The sequence below is a fragment of the Tenrec ecaudatus genome, chromosome 10, assembly GCF_050624435.1.
Source record: "Tenrec ecaudatus isolate mTenEca1 chromosome 10, mTenEca1.hap1, whole genome shotgun sequence".
Taxonomy (NCBI): domain Eukaryota; kingdom Metazoa; phylum Chordata; class Mammalia; order Afrosoricida; family Tenrecidae; genus Tenrec; species Tenrec ecaudatus.
Genome location: NC_134539.1, coordinates 74,132,514 through 74,150,504, shown reverse-complemented (window position 1 = coordinate 74,150,504; position 17,991 = coordinate 74,132,514). Strand labels below are relative to the sequence as shown.

Here is a 17,991-nt window from a genome sequence, read left to right as displayed (position 1 = left end):
GAGAGGTATGACAGAAGTCAGGCAGATTCTGAGTCTGTGGCCCTTGGATAAGGATTATCTGGCTATCACAACACAGTCAAGGCCCAAACACAGTCAAATGCCTCTAACTTCACAGCTTGCCAGAAGTACTATCTGACTGTTGGTTTTTCCCTTCACAGGGGACGACTTAGCTTCTGTATTCTTGCTTCCTCGGGGGGAAACAGTCAAGAATAAAGTGTTCTACCACCTCGCTGCCTAGCTTGATTTCCTGGGATTTATCTCTTCAAGAAAATCCACAGGCATCCTAAGATATCAGAGGGCATCAGGCAATACCCACACAAGCCAAAGCCCAGTAGGTAGAGACCCTGCACAGACAGATACATGCCAGCTCCCCAAAGAGGTGGCTTCCACGAGGCTCTTGCCAATGATCCAGCGGCAGCCGGCCTTTACACATTTCTCCTCTGGTGGCAGGTATCTTAAGAGACAAAACCTGCATTTTCCAGACAAGTTAGAAACTGCCCCCTCTGGGTCTTTATCTCCGTGGTCTGGGAGGAATCACTTCAGCTGCTCAGATGGCACAGCAAGGCTGATCTCAAGAGGCAAGCAGGCAGAGGCAGTCTATCACACACCAACTTGTCTGCAAGAGTTCCCTAGCCTGTCCTTTCCCAGTCCTTCGCCAAGGCCTTAACACCAGGGTGGAGCAAAGGGAAACAAGGAAGGTGCTGGCTCTCCTGCCTGTTCCCTTTCCCTTGGCACACCTACACAATGCAGCTCAGGGTTAATGACATCTTGCCAATTTAAATGCTGGTCAGAGTTCTCCTAGAGGAGTTCTCCTGAACTCCAAGCATGCACAGACATTAAGGCTGATGAGCGTGCAGACCCAGGCAGGCTGCCTGGTGTTGAGGGCTTCTCTAGTAGAGATGACTCAAGTCACTCCCTCCCACACAACCCTGCTGCAAGAGCGTAGGTTTGAGGCACATCCAGGGAAGAATTGTTCTTGCTGTTCACCAGATGATTTGCCAGAACAGAAATGGCCTTGGTGAGGCTAACACCAGAACCCACCAACCACTGCACCAATCCAGATCTCTGGCACTTAGCACTTTAGAGTAAGTCCCCAAACACTGAAGTCATTTCATTCCAACACAGCAGAGTAGTGCAAAACAATAAATTTTTATTTGTTCACAGTTAAACACAAGCAACTGCCTTGACATTTTAGAACATTCTAAGAAGGACAGCAAACCCTTTGGATTCCAATTCCTATTCACTTAGATTGTACCAGTTTCCCTTGCAGTTCATCTTTATGGCAGAGTATGGGGCTCATGGGGATTGTTTGACATGCTTTTCAGATCAAGGTGGCAAAGTTAAACCTTTTGACAAGAAATTACTTTCCTCAATTTAGCTAAAAGCAGTCCGTTTTAAAAAATCTATTTTCACTATGGGCTCCCTTTATACTGCACGTTAGTTACATGTGTTTGATCCATGATTGAGCTATTAAACTAGATCAAGTCTTAGCATAATCGGTTCCTCCATAATAGATCTGTGGTCCATGAAGTCATCAGGAAAGTGATCACTGATTCTTTCTAGTGCAAAAAGCCTGGCTGCCCTTTTGCTCCACAGAGCTGCACCGGACCCTCCTGTCCAAACACTGTATCAGAGGGGGAAGCGGCAGGAGGCGGGGGTAGCTCTGTGGGCTGCCAAAACTCTTCAGGAGCCTCCTCTACACCATCTATCTCAATGGTTTGCACCAGCATAGTTCTCCCAGAGAAGAGGTGAGTCTACAGCCTAGCACACTCTGCTATCGTCCACTGGGAAGTAGGAGAAGAAAGATCCTCTGCCTTCTTGAACTGATTTCAAGGCCAAAAGCAGTGGTGGGCAGGTTTCCCCAGTCACGCTTCCTTCAACTGAGTGTGCACAGACTACGGTGGCTGTGGAGAAGACGGCGCCCCGGCCTCTGATGCATATCTCAATCAGTGGGCAGGGGAACGAGCCACATTGGGACACTGGTCACAGCAGCAGCCCAAGGCCAAGCCTCCAACTAAAACCTGTTCTTTTCCCTACAAGGAGAAGCTTAATCAAGTGCAATCAAATACTTGATAGTGGTGGGGGCCAGGGGCGGCAGTGTGTCATGAAACTCTGGATGCGCACAGATGCGCCAGTCCCTTCGGTCTGCATGGATCTCTCAGTACACACAGGGCTACTGTAGGTCCCTTTTAGAGCATGTGCCCCCAGGAGTGACAGACGCAGCAGAGGAAGGTGTGTGAACCTGGATCAGTCCACACAGAGCAGCTCTCTTCCCCAAGTGAGACACACACTTCTGGGGGAGCCTGGGGGCGTGGGAGCCTTCACGCTAACCTTCCTACACTGAGTCACAGGGTCAGCCTGTGCAAGCTCTCAAACAGGACCTGTTTATACCTTCGCGTAGTATGTGCCGCTTTTCTTCGGGCAGGTCTCTGGCATCAAGTGGTTCGTTCCAGTATCTGGTGCAAATTCACCCTGGCTAGTTCTAGCACATTTCATCAGACCCTCCAAACAAAGACGCACACCCGATCTGAGCCCCTAGTCTGCACCTGTGGCGTACCTCACGATCCCTGGGATTCTTCTCATCCTGCCAAGGAGCGCTGCCAGCACATCTTTCTTGACAACAGTCTGCATGTGGGGCTGCAGCTGGGACTGGCTCTCTCATTGTGCTCGCTATACAAAGTGGCCACAGCGACGTGGTGGGCTACCTTTTTGTGTCAGTGGTTTCCAGAACCTTCTCTTGGATTGTAACAGCTTACATTTTGTTTGGACATTTTCCCTCTAAACATATACTCTGGTTCAGGCTGTTTCTTCTTCTTCAAAAAAAAAAAACAAACCCCAAACTAATGCCGATACACCTACCGAGGTCAACGTATACCCACCTATTTAGTAAGGTTGGCTTCTAGTATTTACCTAGAAAAACCTCTTGATTCCCAAAATACCTCATCTCCTACCTTTGGTTTTAAGTCGGTTTTCTTATTTCAGACAGGTCTCTCTTCCATTCCTGTACAGTCTCCCTGGCAGAACCCTGTCAGGGGCATTTTAATCAGCTGAAAAGCTGTGTCTTCCAGAGATCTATGTGCTAATTTCTAGCCGAAGAACCAGAAATCATGTTCTCTGTGGAGACCAAGCTACCATGTTTCTGTTCCCCCTCACTCTCTGCCCCCAGCTGAGCCACCCCTCCACCCCCCGTAATATGTAGTGCTCCATTTTCAATAATCGTCATGCTGTATAAGCAGCAGGCTCCCATCTGCGCCAAGTCTGTGGGAACCCTGCTTAGTGTTAGGTGGGACTCAGAGTAAGTGCCACACCTTGGCCAAACTGCTCTCAGGTGATCAAGATTTCTCCTGGTGATTTGTGGGTGGAGGCTCCCCACTCCCAACATGTACAAACATCACACTGCATGAGCAGATTCAAGACGGCAGGCTCTGAACTTACAGTTCTGCTTCTGCCCTGGCTGTTCCCAGGCCTGCACTGGGTCTAGGTGGTTCCTCCACTATCACTTTTCCATCCTGAAAACGGAACTCACTGTAGCATGATCAGGTGTTCCGCTGATCCTTGGGAGGTTTATCACTTCCAAGAAACATACAAACAAAACCTTCCCATCAACTCTAGGGTCTTTCACCACATAAAGGCCCAACTTTTTAGGCTGGCTAAGTTCTACGTGACTGCAGGTCTCAATTCCCCAACCTTAGCTGAATTAAACTCATGGACTCTACAGAACTCACAGGTGCTGAGATGGTGATCAACTTGGTCTGAGCAGACACACTTCAGCTGATCGGACGTCCATGCAGGGTCCTGCCCTGCCCAGGGGCTTCCAGCCTAGCCGTTGCTCCCATTTCACCCTACCATATGACCTTCCTTCCCTGTGTCTTTAAGGTCTGCCCACATCAGAAAATAAGTGGTGTTACGTTTTTCTCCTTTCTTACACTGGCCTCCTTTCCTTGACCAGTCAGAGGAAAGGTTGATTTAGTGCCTCTTATCTTTGTTCTGTAGTAGAAGAGGAAAACATTTAAAACCCATTGTAATAGTTATCCTAAACCAGGCGTCCTCAAACTACGGCCCACGGGCCACATGCGGCCAGCCGAGGACAATTATCCGGCCCGCCAGGTGTTTCTGCCCCATTTAGTTTTTTACTTAAAAATAAGATATGTGCAGTGTGCATAGGAATTTGTTCATAGTTTTTGTTGTTGTTTTTTTTCCAACTATAGTCCGGCCTTCCAACGGGTCTGAGGGACAGTGAACTTGCCCCCTATTTAAAAAGTTTGAGGACCCCTGTCCTAAACAGTTTTCTCTTTGAATTTGAGGACCCCTGTCCTAAACAGTTTTCTCTTTGAATTTGTTTTTCTTTTCAAAAACTGAACTACGAAATGACACATACAGGATTTTAAGCTTCCCTGTGGACAAAGTGGAATGAAACATGTGGCATTGTGACTGCTTCACATTGGGCCACCTAGTGGTAGTGTCTGGGAGCCACTTGGTCACACCCAAAATGACATCCTGAGCAGGTCTGCCAGCATAGGCATGGTGAACTGGAGTTCCTGGTTTTATCCAACCCCCTTTGCTTAGGGATGCTAGCACATGTATTGCCCCACATTAAAAATAAAGAACAAAAAACCCACTTTACCCTCACATGGTAAAAGCTTCCCTATGCAGCAAGATTCCGTACCATTAGATTTGTGTTTGTCCATTTCATGGCTGACCCTTGTCTATTCTTCCCGTAGAAAAAGGTGAAAAAGGAAAACCTAGTTCATTTACTAGTTCTCTTCTACCCCACCTTCTCCTTGCCTCCGCTGTAACACCAAGCAACACTTCTTAGGCTTCTAGCATTTATTTCAGGAGCATTTGTTCAGTTTGGGTTCTCTGCCATCAGGGTTCTGACTCTCTCAGGGCAGCCTAGTGAGCTCGCAGGAAGGAGCCAGTCTTTGTTAGTCTTCTCCCAGAATTCAATCATCTGCTGATACTTCCACGTGAGAGTTTAACAACACAAAGCTAGCTCCCTGCATCATAGGCCCCTGAAAGTTCAAATTGGCATGAAAAAGCTGTGACTTTTTTGGTGGCTTAGAACCTTCTAGAGTGAGGCAACTCTAACAGCCTGAGAAACAATGTCACAACAAACCAGTGAGGATACTCTTTGGAACGCCTGTGCCTTTCTGCTGCTGCGCTAGCAAAGCAGCTCACAAAAGCGAGGGCAAGTATGAGCACAAAGCGGGGAGGGCGACAGAGGGGGGTTTAATCAAAGGGCTCAGCTAGCCCAGACCTGCTTAGAGATGCAGTTACTCTTACACAAGTGCTTCCTGGGTAACGTTTTGGTTACCAATTCTTCCCTCCTGCTGGAAACAGGTTCCACCTACCCAGACTGCCAGCCTGTGGTCAGACTAGTACCAGCTGTCAAACACCAAATAAATAAAGGGAGTGGAGATGGGGTGGGGTGGGGAAGAGACAAGGCAGAGAGGTTGGGCAGGGCTTTCCCAAATGTCAAGTAAATGTGGTCTCCACTGGGCCCAGTCTAGATTTGTGAAACAGCAGCTGTCTGATCACAGGGAGCTTTCTAGAAAGCTTATCAGAACCACCAAAAGAAGGTAAGGGTGGGAAAGAAAAACAAAATACAAAAACAACCACTGTTTTTCTAGAACTGCTACTTTAGACGCTAGACTTCAGAACCAAAAAGCACTGGGAAAGTCTCACGTGAAAGCTTCCATGAGCAGATCAGCTTTGCAGACTACCTCCTGGGAAAGGAACAAAACCAGACTTACCTGCAATGCCACCAATTACCTGGTCTAACAGAGCCAACCAAGGTGTCTGAACTTCAGGAAAGCAGAGAGTGGTGTGTTAGACTCAAAGATGAAATTTGGCCTCATATTGCACAGGTTCAAAGGACGCAACCATTTCTTTTTTGGGGGGGTGGGGGGGGGAGCTTAAAGCTACTGAGGAACACAAACTGGCCCTGGGATTAGTACACTGCTAGGTGTGAAAAAAGAGGTCTGAGGGTGACTCAAGGGAAAGGTTACGAGGCATTTCAATGCCAGATCCAAAAACAGTTCTGCCACTCAGCCAGTTGTCAGAAGGACCTCCACCCCGTTCCCACTGCACGAGCTGGCCACTCAGCCCCTGGACACAGAAAAGCTGAAACGTGCACTCATTCACACCGCCTGCTCTATGCCAGCACGTGACAGTTAACACTGATCGGCCATCCTCCTTAGCTGTGTTCATGATGAATCTCATTGTAGTCCATGATACGAAGCTGTCCAACACTGTCCGGGTTTGGGGGAGATGAGTGCGGGCCATCTAGGTTCAGGGGAGTCTTGGCTTCCACACCTGAGTCTTTGCCCAGTTCCGTCTTTAGAGTCTCAGAAAGGCTGCTGATGGTCATGCCGTCCTCATCACACTGGCTCTCACTCTTATTACGAAATAACTCTCGGGCCTTCCTGCCCAGGAAGCTTTTTGAACTGGGAAGTGAACCAACAGTTATAGGGATGCTGGTGGAGGGCTCGCCCATGGTTTCCCACCGACTGCTGAATGGGCCTGCCCGCTGGTTGGGGGGTTTCTCTGGGGTAGAAATCTCACTGCTGCTGCTGCTGCTTCCCCGGGTGCTGGCAGGTCTGGGGACCGTGGTCTCCCCGTTGTGGCCCACTACTGAATCCGAGCAGCCGTCAATACAACAGTCAAGCCTGTAAGAATCCAGGGAGGAAAACACACCGGTGATTATAGCACCCACCTTTGGAAGACATTCACACTGACCCTGACCTCTGGTAGCCATTCCATTTCATAGAGAAATCAAGCAGCAGACAGCCAGAGAAACGTAACTAGAGAGAGTGAGTGGGAATCTTAAATGTGAATGCTTCTGGACATCTTCCTAAGTGATTCAGGGCCAGGGGGAAAGAACAAGGAGCAATCCCTGGGCAGCTGGCGAAAGGTAGGCTAAGTGAGGCTCTCGGGAATGGTAGGTACGGAGTGAGGGCTGCAGTTCTCTCATCGAGTCACGATTGCTTCAGACATCCACAGGACAAACATCCTGGTGCTGTCAGTGGTGGCTAAACCACATGGTGGCAACAACTCTTGGTTCCTACCTTTCTTCTACGGCTTCAGCTGCTTCAGTTTTTTCTTCTTCAAGCTTTTTCAGAAGGTCATCTTTCTCCAACCTGCCATATAAATCTAAGATCTCCGATTCAAATACTTGAGTAATCCTTTTCTGGGCCTCATACCTGCTCTCAGCGGCCTTCAGCTGTTCTCTGCAAGATAAAGATCACCCCAAAATATGGGAAGTTTCTCTTAATGAAGAAAACACTTCACTGCCCAAACCTCTCCCAATGAAAGTTACCTTGCCTGGAGTTTGACATCCTCTAAGTATTTCTTCTGCTCCGAAAGAAGGTGGTCTTTCTTGGCCAAATGAGATTCCAGTTCCAAAATTCGTTTTTGAGAAGTATCAAGCCTCTGAGTCTGCTGGAGAAGGTGGCTTCTGTTTTTCTCTAGTTCTTTCCGATAAGCAGCTTTCATCATTTCTACTTCCTAAAAGAGGGGCTCAGAGTTAGTGCTTTTAAGAAAATCAGCAATACCATAATTAGCCATTTTGAAAAATCAATGTAGTAAGCATTGGAAGGGCACTGGTGTATACTACTAATTTTCTAGAACATTAGCTGGCAATTAAGGATTAACTTAATGTCCTCTTGGAATTTAGCCACACCTGAAGAATCTGAAATGTGGATACTTTGGCACAAAAATAATCATCACAGCATATTCAAAGTATGAAAGATGGAGAATTCTGTAAGTCTAATGTCAGAAAAATGGGCAAAGGCTTAGAAAAATATCAAATAGTGCTATCAGTAATAAAAGGGAAACTACAAAATTACCGTACACTTGAGCATAAACCGATCCGAATTATCAGCCAAAACACCTAATTTTATGACAAAAACGCATAAAAAATGTGCTGACAACCTGGTCCACCAAGCCTTGGGGACAATATTCCTGCTCAGAGCAGCTAATGCACAGAGAGGACCATATGGGCAGCCCCACTATGAGACAAGACTTCCCTCACTGACCCACAGCCCTACAGGGGACAACACTGGAGACACAGTGCAGGAATTGCTTCCTATCTGACCCCACCACACCAAGGGAAAGCACTAAGGGCATGCAACAAAACAGCAAGAGGAGCAGAGCAAGAAGTTCCGAGGAAGTACCGAAAATAGACTTTGGAGCCGGGGCATGGCCCCCCATCAGACTTGACAGGAAAACACTCCTAAAGATCACCAAACAGACCGTGAACTATTTACAGGCTTTTTATCATTTTCTGTCATTGTTTTTTGTTGTTTTCTTTTGTTTTGTTGCTATGTTTTGTTCTGTCTTGTTTTTTGTGCATATTATCTCTGCAGGTCTATCTAAGATAGGTGGATAAACAAATCTGGAGGAGAAAGCAATGGACTGACAGTTCCTGGGAGACATGGGAGAGGGGGAAATGGGGGAAAGGAAGTGGGTGTTAACAAACCCAGGGACAAGGGAACAAATGTTCCAAAATCGATGGCGAGGAGGGTGTAGGAGGCCTGGTAGGGCTTAATCAAGGGCAATGTTACTGAAACAAGAATAAAGGCTAAACATGATAGTGGGACAAGAGGAAAGTAAAAGGAAATAGAGGAAAGAACTAGGAGGCAAAAGGCATTTATAGAGATCTAAAAACAGGCATGTACATATGTAAATATATTTCTATATGATAATGGGGAAATAGATCTATGTACATATATTTATATGCTAAGTATCAAGGTAGCAGACGGACACTGGGCCTCTCTCTACTCAAGTACTCCCTCACTGCAAGAACATTTTGTTCTATTAAACTGGCATTCCATGATGCTCATCTTCCCAACACAATCGTTGAAGACAAAGCGGGTGCATAAGCAAATGTGGTGAAGAAAGCTGAAGGAGCCCGGCTATCTAAAGATATAGCATCTGGGGTCTTAAATGCTTGAAGATTAGCAAGCAGCCATCTAGCTGAGAAGCAACAAAGTCCACATGGAAGAAGCACACCAGCTGGAGTGATCGTGAAGTATTGATGGGATCAGGTAGCAGGCATCAAAGAACAAAAAATCCTATCACTGTGAATGAGGGGGAGTGCTGAGTGGAATGGAGACCCAAAGCCCATCTATAGGCAGCTGGACATCCCCTTAGAGAAGGGTCTCAGGGAGGAGATGAGCCAGTCAGAGTGCAGTATAGCACTGATGAAACATACAACTTTCCTCTTATACTTTAATGCTTCTTCCCCCCCACTATCATGATCCCAATTCTACCTTACAAATCTGGCTAGACCAGAGCATGTGCACTGGTACAGATAAGACCTGGAAACACAGGGAATCCACGACAGATAAACCCCTCAGGACCAATAATGAGAACAAGAGATACCAGGAGGGGAAGGGGAAGGTGGAGGAGAAAGGGGAAACCGATCACAAGGATCTACATATAACCCACTCCCTGGAGGACAGATATCAGAAAAGTGGGTGATGGGAGAAGTCAGATAGTGTAAGACATGACAAAATAATAATTTATAAATTATCAAGGGTTCATGAGAGAGGGGTTGTGGGGAGGCAGGGGAAAAAACGAGTTGATACTAAGGGCTCAAGCAGAAAGCAAATGTTTTGAGAATGATGGTGGCAACAAATGTGCAAGTGCCTGACACAATGGATGTCTGTGTGGACCGTGATAAGAGTTGTACAAGCCCCCAATAAAGTGATTTAAAAGAGAAACAAAGAAAACTTACAAACTAAAAAGAGTGCTGAAGAACTCGGCTTATACGCGAGTGCATACAGTACGTGACGAGTGCAACCATGCAAACACACATTCACAAAACACCCAGTAAAATCATTTTATTTGAGCAATACTGCAGGCGACCTGCTCTTTCCGCCTCTCTCACATTAGCTAAAGCAAAGCTGAAAACACAACACGTGGAAGCGGGTTTGCTCTGGCAAAGCAGCATTTGCAGATAGGCACTTTGACAAGGTGCCAACAGATCGAACCGCTGAGAAAATAGCAGAAAGGACACTTCCCTAACGAGCATGCGTGACATTTGTGGGTATGTGTTTAAAGATCATAATCACAAAGCAATAATCTCTTAAAATTTCAAGTAAGACTATAAATAGTAGTGGTCATAAGGAGGAAGATAAGCCGTAAGGACAAGGAGTTAAACTTGCACAAGGGCACCTCCTACCTCAAGAGGGCTATGATCTCACTGCTTTCTAAGGGGAAAGGGCTCTAGGGTGAGACTCAGCAACAGGGATCAGCTCATCTAGTCGTCCAGGCTGTGCCACACAGCTCTGGCCTCAAACCACGGCCCGCCGAGGACATTTATCCGGCCCACCGGGTGTTTTTGCTGCCGCTCCCTGTCCTGATTAGCAGCCGACCTGTCCAGTGTGCATAGGAATTTGTTCATAGTTTTTTTAAAAAAAACTATAGTTCGGCCCTCCAACAGTCTGAGGGGCAGTGAACTGGCCCTGTTTAAAAAGTTTGAGGGCCCCTGCGTTAGATGATCAAATGTGGGCTTTACTGGAAATAACTCGTTATTGGCAAGTTGATTCTGACCTAGCTTACCCTAAAGAGCAGAGTAGAATCGCCTCGCAAAGTTCCTGAGACTATAACTCTTCATGGAGGCAGACAGAGACAGCCTCACCCTTCACCTATGCAACAGCTGATAGGTTTGAACTACCGACTTTCAGTTAGCAGGCCAATGCTTAACCCACTGCACTACCAGGGATCCCTTTTGTTGTAAATAGTAGCACTTCTTTCGATACCTCCAAGAAATACACACTCACCACCATCGAGTTGATTCAGACTCATGATGATCCTTTAGGACAGGGGAGAACTGCTCCCGAGGGATTCTGAGACAGGCTTGGGAATGAGAGTGGTTAGCTCTGTTAGGTGGTGCAGTAGAGGGGGGATGGAGATAGTATTAAGATTCTGGGAGAGAGGGTTAGATCAAAAAGTGGAAGAGGAAGTGTTAGAGGAGGGAGAGAGAAAGCAACAGTAAGCATAAAAGGGGAGGGATCAGATAGTGTTCTTTCGTAGGTTAAAAAAAGGGAAATCAGACCCCAAAAGTGCCTGCTTTGAAATGATGGAGGCATGGCTAATAATATTTGATAGAAAAACATAGGGGGAAATTATAATAGTGTCAGCTTTTGGCTTTATGACAACGAGAAGAAAAGGTTTGATGAGAAGAAAAGAGAAAATAAAAGATAAATTAAAAGTGCCATTACATAAGTGTTTAGATATTAAAATAAAGAGAGGAAAATTAAAGGAAAGGGCAAGAGAAAACAGTTTTTAAAATAATATGAAAAAGATACTGAAGTAAGACGCAGGAGAGCTGTTAATGTGCGTTTGTTGGGCTGGACCTAAGCTTCGCCCAGCAGCCCCGTGTCTCTTGTGGGTGCTAACTTCTGTCCCTCTCGGTGGCCCCTTTACGCTGTTCTCTGCGGAGTCCCTTTCGTGTGTGCCACTCGGTCACCGTTTTGCACTTACTCTGAGACTCATCTTTCTCCCACAGAGCAGCTTGCAGTTAGCAGCGCAATGAGTCACACTACACCACCAGAACCCCTGCTCACGAACACCAAACACAGAGTGCAGTTACTGCTGCCTCATACAGTGGAGTCTTAAAAGCGGAGATGAGCAGGCATGCAAGGTGCTAGAAAAGAAGCATGACACAGACCTAAAAGACATATGCAAACATTTAGTCTGATGGACCCATCAGCCTCTACACCCCCATAAAAAGGCCATAAAAACTAACCGCATGAAAAGGATCGTATTAGAAAGCCCTGGACAGCATGGGAGAATGATGTATTACAAAACCCATCATCATCCAGAGATCAGGCTTACTGGCCAGAGACTGGTGTACCCTCTGAGACAATGAACTCGTGTCACCCTTTAGGTCTGGACCTGAGCTCAATCCACTATTGGAAAAATCGACCACTTAAGATTAAAAAAAAAAAAAAAAAAGAGCATCTATCTCCTGACATTAGACAGAGGGCTAGGAGAGGAAGAGGGATAGAAACAGGTAACGGAGAACAGGATACATGATGGTACGCGGTAGGAATATAAACGGGAGGTGGTCATGTACTACCAACCTCCTCATGAAACAGTACAACCAGTCCCTAAGTTGTTCCTGTCTGACATTCAGCTATCCCTTTCTTCACACTTGACTAAATAAGGGTACCCTAGCCCTGGTTCCAGGGGCAAATCCTGACTGGTTCCATGAATTGATTGGCATAGAAATGGGCAAATGATTCAATCATAGCCAGTGAGAGGATTTCAGGGAAAGGTTCCTTGCTGATGGAGACACACAGTAGGAGACTCTCTTCTTCTGTGACACTGTGATGCTTTCTGTGTTATCTTGTGATGCTGTAACTTTGTCAGACACATTGCAACCACGAGCAGAGCAAGCAAAAGGGCAAAATCAATAGAATAAGTAAGGCAGTGCAGAAAAAGTGGAATAGCCCAGGTCCTTGATGATGGCCCTACATTGCTGACTTAGCCAACCTGGAATTCAACAACCTGAGGACTTAAGAATTGACATGATGTTGTAGGGTGTTACTGAGTCAGATCTGATTCGCAGCAAGACTATGTCAAAAGAACGGACATCCTTATGTCCCTTGCTGTTTGAGATAGTTGTTAAAGTCAAGTGTGTCAAGCCATCTCCTTGAGTCTTCTTTGGTTTTGTTTTTGCTGACCTTTGATTCTGAACAAAGAATGAACTATTTTGCCAAGCATGATGTCTTTTTCAGGGACTGGTGCATCTTGACAACATGTTCAAAGTATGTAAGACAGTCTCACCATCTCCCTGCTGAGGTTCACTCTGATTGCACTTTTTAAAAATAGTCTTATTGACACATGGTCCACAGTTTAGTCCTATTAAACATCGCTGTACAATCTTCACGACTAGCAGTTCCAGCACATTTTCTTCCCTCTCATATTTGCTATTAGCTCCCCTGTTATATGGCCCTCCAACCTCTTTCCTGGCTGTGCTCTTCCCAAAACAAATTTATTCCTTCTTCTGACAGTCCACGGTATGGTCAAGATTCTTCACCAACACCATAATTTAAATGAATTCATCAGTCTTGCTTGCCCACCGTTCAGCGTTCGCATGCCTAACGGGACTGAAAGCCCAGGTGCGTGTCAGTCCTCAAAGTGACATCTTCAATTTTGAACACTTCAAAGAAGTCTGTAGCAGCAGAGGCACCCAAAGCAATACATCATTTGGGGGTTTTTTTGACCGCTGTTTTCATAGGCACTAATTATGGATCTAAGTAAGATGAAATCCTTGACAATTTCAATCTTTTGTTTATTATGATGCTACTTATAAGGTTCAGTTGCACTACTGTTTTCTTAATGGTGAGGTGTAGTGAAGGTTTTGATACATACTTAAGCCTTCGCTCTTCATCAGTAAGTGCTTCAAGTCCTCTTTACTGTCACCAAGCACGGTTGTCATCTGCAGACTGCAGGTTAGTGAGTTTTATTCCTGCTGCATTTTCTTTAGCTTCTTAGATAATCTGCATATAAACCGATTAGTAAAAGAATACAAGCATGAAGTACTCCCTTGCTCTGTTCCAATGAACACCTCTTGGTTTAGACACAGGTTCCACATGAGCACAAGTAAGCGTTCTGGGATCCCCTTCTTTCCAGTGTTATCCATAATTTATTGTGCTCTACATAGGCAAGTGCCTTTGTACAGACAATAAACACAGGTAAACACTTTTCATATCCTCAGCTTTTATTCAAGATGTATCCGACATCAGCAATGATATCCCCAGACCATGTCTCCTCCTCAATCCAGTTTGAATTTTTAAAAATTTACTTATTTATTTTTACTAGATTCTTTTTTTTGGGTAGTAATACTTTGAATTTTTGGCAATTCCCCATCGATAAAATGCTGAAACCATTTCTAAATTATTTTCAGCAAATGTCATTTCTGTGTTTGCAATGTCATTTTGTTGGATCAACTTTCTTTGGAATGGGCACCTACATGGAGCTGGCTTGAGAATGAAACCAACAGGCTAAGTGGGGCAGGATGGCCTCCAGTGTTGACTCAGTCTTGTGCAAAGAAGATAATGGAACCTCCCGTCACGCCAGTTTAGATTTGCTGCTGTTGCATCTTGGCTGTGAAACCTTAGCATCATCAACCCTGCTTCCAGGCTGTGAAACAGGATCTGAAGAGAGCACGTGGGCTCAAGGTCACAGGGAGTATTCGCATACCAAACACTGAGAGAGCACAGGAGAATCCAACTCACAGACACTTCTCTCAGGAAATGCGAAGAATACACACACGTTAACCTTTCTTACAGGTTTCCTTGGTCTTCAAAGTTTGTTTTCCTCCCTTCTTTATCCAGTATTATAACTCCAAAATAAGTGATGCCTGGTTCTAAGAAAGCTTGACATTTTACATCCTTCTATAAGGAGTCTGAATTTATGATAAACAACCGAGAAACATGAAGTAACTCTGTTCTGAAGATGAGCTTTTGTCAGCTCTAAGACTACGCTAGTTGGCCAAGAGAGAGAGAGAGAGAGAGAGAGAGAGAGAGAGAGAGAGAGAGAGAGCTCAACAAAACATAGGCCCAAGAATCCTAAAAAAACAATAATCATAATAAGGCCCAGAGGTGGCGGAAAAGTTAATGGCAGGAATCAACTGAGCATTTACTATGAGAATTCTATTCTCAACTCATTCACTAACATTACCAGAAGCTATTTATATGGTGACATAAAACGTCTGCTTCAACACCATTGGTGAGGCAGAAATGAATGCAAGATCATCCTGTTGCTGGCCTTGTTGCCAGGACTGAACCACCATCTGCTAAAATTAAATCCAACATTAAAAGAAAGAAAGAAATAACATGAAACCAGTACCCATCCATCCAGTCTTGAGAGACGTTAAACAAAGTGATCGCCACCACCCCTCACAACCTACCCGTCCCCCTCCCCCCGCCTTTTAGGTTTCTCTCTTTTTTAAAGGGAGTATGGGGAAGTGAAAAGAGAAACACTTTTAGTAGTTACTCTGTATGAACTGAGGAGCCCTGGTGAAGGAGCCGTTATGAGTTAGGCTGTGATCCACATGATCAGCAGTTTGAAACCACCAGTAGCTCCAAGGGAGAAAAACGGGCTTTCTCCTCCTGTTAACAATAACAGTCTCAGAAACCCACAGGAGGCTGCTATGAGTCAGCATCGACTCCATGACAGTGAGTTCTGTATGAATTACTATTAGTGACTTTCACATACATGTTTTTATGGAAGTAGGCTTTCACACCTAATTTTAAAGCAAGTCAGTTAAGAGGAAATCAGCTTGTACCATGGGCGATGCTGCTTGTATGCCTAGACCAGGGAGAACTGGGAATGGACGCTACCTTTTAGGGGACATGTGATTCATACGGCCATACTACATGAATGACAGGTCTTATACAGACTTCTTGGACCGCACACTTCCTGGACCGTAAGGGTTTGGTTACGCAAGTCCCAGCATACCTTTGTAGTGTCTGAATGCTTGTTCTGCAGTTGTTCCAAGTACAGCTCGTTGACCTCCCCAAGAACTAACAGCTGCCTGTTCAAGAACTCCATCTGCTGTTGGACTGACTCACTATTTGAGAGCTAACCAAAACATAAACAAACAAAGTAAAAGTTCTGACAACACAAAACTAGCAAAAGGGCGTTAAATAGAGAACCAGTTATTTTAAGGATAAGGGACAGTGAATTATCCCATGATTGATTTCCCATTTCCTGACACATGGCTGCAAGTTGGGTGTCGAAGTGGGCAGTAGCCCAGAGCAACAAAAATGGGCAGAAATGCACTTCAAAGCTGTACTACACAATATGCACAAATGTGCTTGATACAATTGATGTATGGAATGCTGTAAGAGCTATAGGAGCCCCACTAAAATAATTTTTTTACTGTATTACACAAAGGGGGTGTGAGAGCATTCACTTGTGGCTCTGGCCACCCACAGAAGGGTGGCAAAGATGGGAATGGACACAATTATCACAGCACACATCGGATCTAGCTGGATAAAGCTGCAGGGCATGACTTTCAGAGTCCAGTGATCCCCAATGAGAGGGGAATCACAGTCATTTGCTTAAAGAACAAATGTTCTACATTAGTGTAAACAATTCAGAGTCCAAGATTTGGGCTAAATAGTTCTTTTTTGTGGGGGCATCATAGGGAGCATGCCCTATATTCAGCAGTATCCCTGGCCTCTCCCCTCCCACTAGATGCTCCACTTCCTCTGCTTGTTATGAAAACAAAAAATGTCTCTTCCCATTGCCAAATGTCCCCTGGCGGCCAAATCACTCACTTGAAAACCCCTGACAGAGACATGCAAAGATTCTCATTCCCGTCTGAAGGAAAAATGTCAGTAGGCGGTGTGAGAACATCTAAAGGTTGGCCTCATCTCTTACCTTTTGAGAAACCTGACTGAGCAGCAGTTCAGTGTGACACACTTTGTTGTTGGCCTTCTTTAATTCGACCCGCAGCTCCGAAATCATACTCCTGCAGTCCTCCAGCTTTGTCTACCCAAAGACACACGGGCAGTGTCAGGCTGGCTCACACAAGATTACTGGTGCCTAGTTCCTCAACTGCTCTACTGTACTGGGGTAAGATATGACTTTGTTTTAAGAGTAAACTATGGTTGATTTATGAGTTCCTTATCGTTTAACAAAAGAAAAAAAATCCCTTAGATTCACAGTTCCCAAACTGGGCACCCTAAGAACCCTTGGACTACACAGGAAACACAGACACACTGCAAGAAATGTAATTACTGAGGGAAACACAGAGACATCTGTCGGACATGCAGTGAACTAGCTGGAGGGAGTTTGCATTTTCAGGATTAACATGCACACTCACTGCTCTCTAATAAGATTTCTGACTCAGAGACCCTGTACGACAGAGCAGAACTATTTTAGAGGGTTTTCATGGCTACAAATCTTTACAGACAGAAGCAGACTGCTTCCGTTTTCTTCTAGGGAGCAGCTGGGGGTGTGGTATGGTTTGAAATGCCGGCCTTTCCATGAGCAGCCAGCTCTTAACTCCATTGCACCCTGGTGAGGACACCAGTGATAGGCTATGCTCTATTTGTGTGGGTAGTGGCAGATCTTTGCCAAGCGTGGTTCCCAGTCGTGGTTGTAATAAAAAATAAATTACCATATGAAAATGAATGTGAGTCAAGAAATAAAGGTGTCAGTGTCTCCTCTGATTACAAAGCCTGAGAAGCTGGGCTATGTCCAAGTACACACATTGCTTTCGTGAGCACCTGCCCTGCCCTTATCGTAAGATATTGGAATTGTTGTAAATTGAATTTTTAAAAGGTAATTTGATAAAGCTGTTTTTGTATAATATTTTAAAATAACCACTAAGTTGTTAAAACATAAAATATTCGTTAAACCGTTGGATCTACTTCTAAAAGTAAGTATTCTGGCTAAAACACACCAGGAATACTACTGAGCTACTCAGGGAGTTTGTAAACTCAAGGAGCTGTCAACCAACAAAGTTTGAGAACCTCTGCCCTAAACAAAATGTATCTGACACAGATACACTGGCCATGATGTATAAAGAATAGTTTATTTTTAGTTTAGGCAACAAGGAGACAACATTTAAGCAAACTGTTTTGCTGTTCCCATTTACTTTCGCTCCCTCCCTTGATTATTTTTGCCTGTATTTGCTTTATACCTGCAATTCCTGGCTCTGGTTGTAGAATTCTTCTCGGTCGTGCTGCAGCTGCCTGATCTGGCTATGGAGCTGGGTTACCACGGTGTCCCGCTGCTCCTGAAGCTGACTGTATCTGGCCTGTTCTTTTTGCAGACTAACCTTCCATATCTGGATGTCCTTCTCCTGTAACTTCAACTGATCTTTCTAGCAGAGAACAAAGACGTCATTTTAGCTGGCTTCCAACAGGGACAATGCTGCTCAAGTTGAAGAAAATACAAACATTTCCCCTGAACAGTCGTAAGCTACCCTCAAATTCACAGCCAGGGGTTCTGAACTTGATG

At 45.2% G+C, this 17,991-nt stretch overlaps 1 protein-coding gene across 5 annotated transcripts in view; it reads right to left on the bottom strand.

Annotated features, from left to right (window-relative positions):
* Positions 1-1,130: 1,130 nt before the first annotated feature.
* Positions 1,131-17,991, bottom strand: part of TSC1 (TSC complex subunit 1) — an 81,591-nt gene continuing 64,730 nt past the window's right edge. For all 5 annotated transcript variants that reach the window (XM_075560578.1, XM_075560577.1, XM_075560579.1 and 2 more), the window contains exons 18-23: positions 17,672-17,854; positions 16,405-16,515; positions 15,478-15,600; positions 7,319-7,506; positions 7,068-7,229; positions 1,131-6,668 (exon numbers count right to left, since the gene is read on the bottom strand). In XM_075560578.1, coding sequence (XP_075416693.1) covers positions 6,197-6,668; positions 7,068-7,229; positions 7,319-7,506; positions 15,478-15,600; positions 16,405-16,515; positions 17,672-17,854 — 1,239 coding nt within the window. In that variant the 3' untranslated portion in view covers positions 1,131-6,196. The remainder of the gene's footprint in view (positions 6,669-7,067; positions 7,230-7,318; positions 7,507-15,477; positions 15,601-16,404; positions 16,516-17,671; positions 17,855-17,991) is intronic.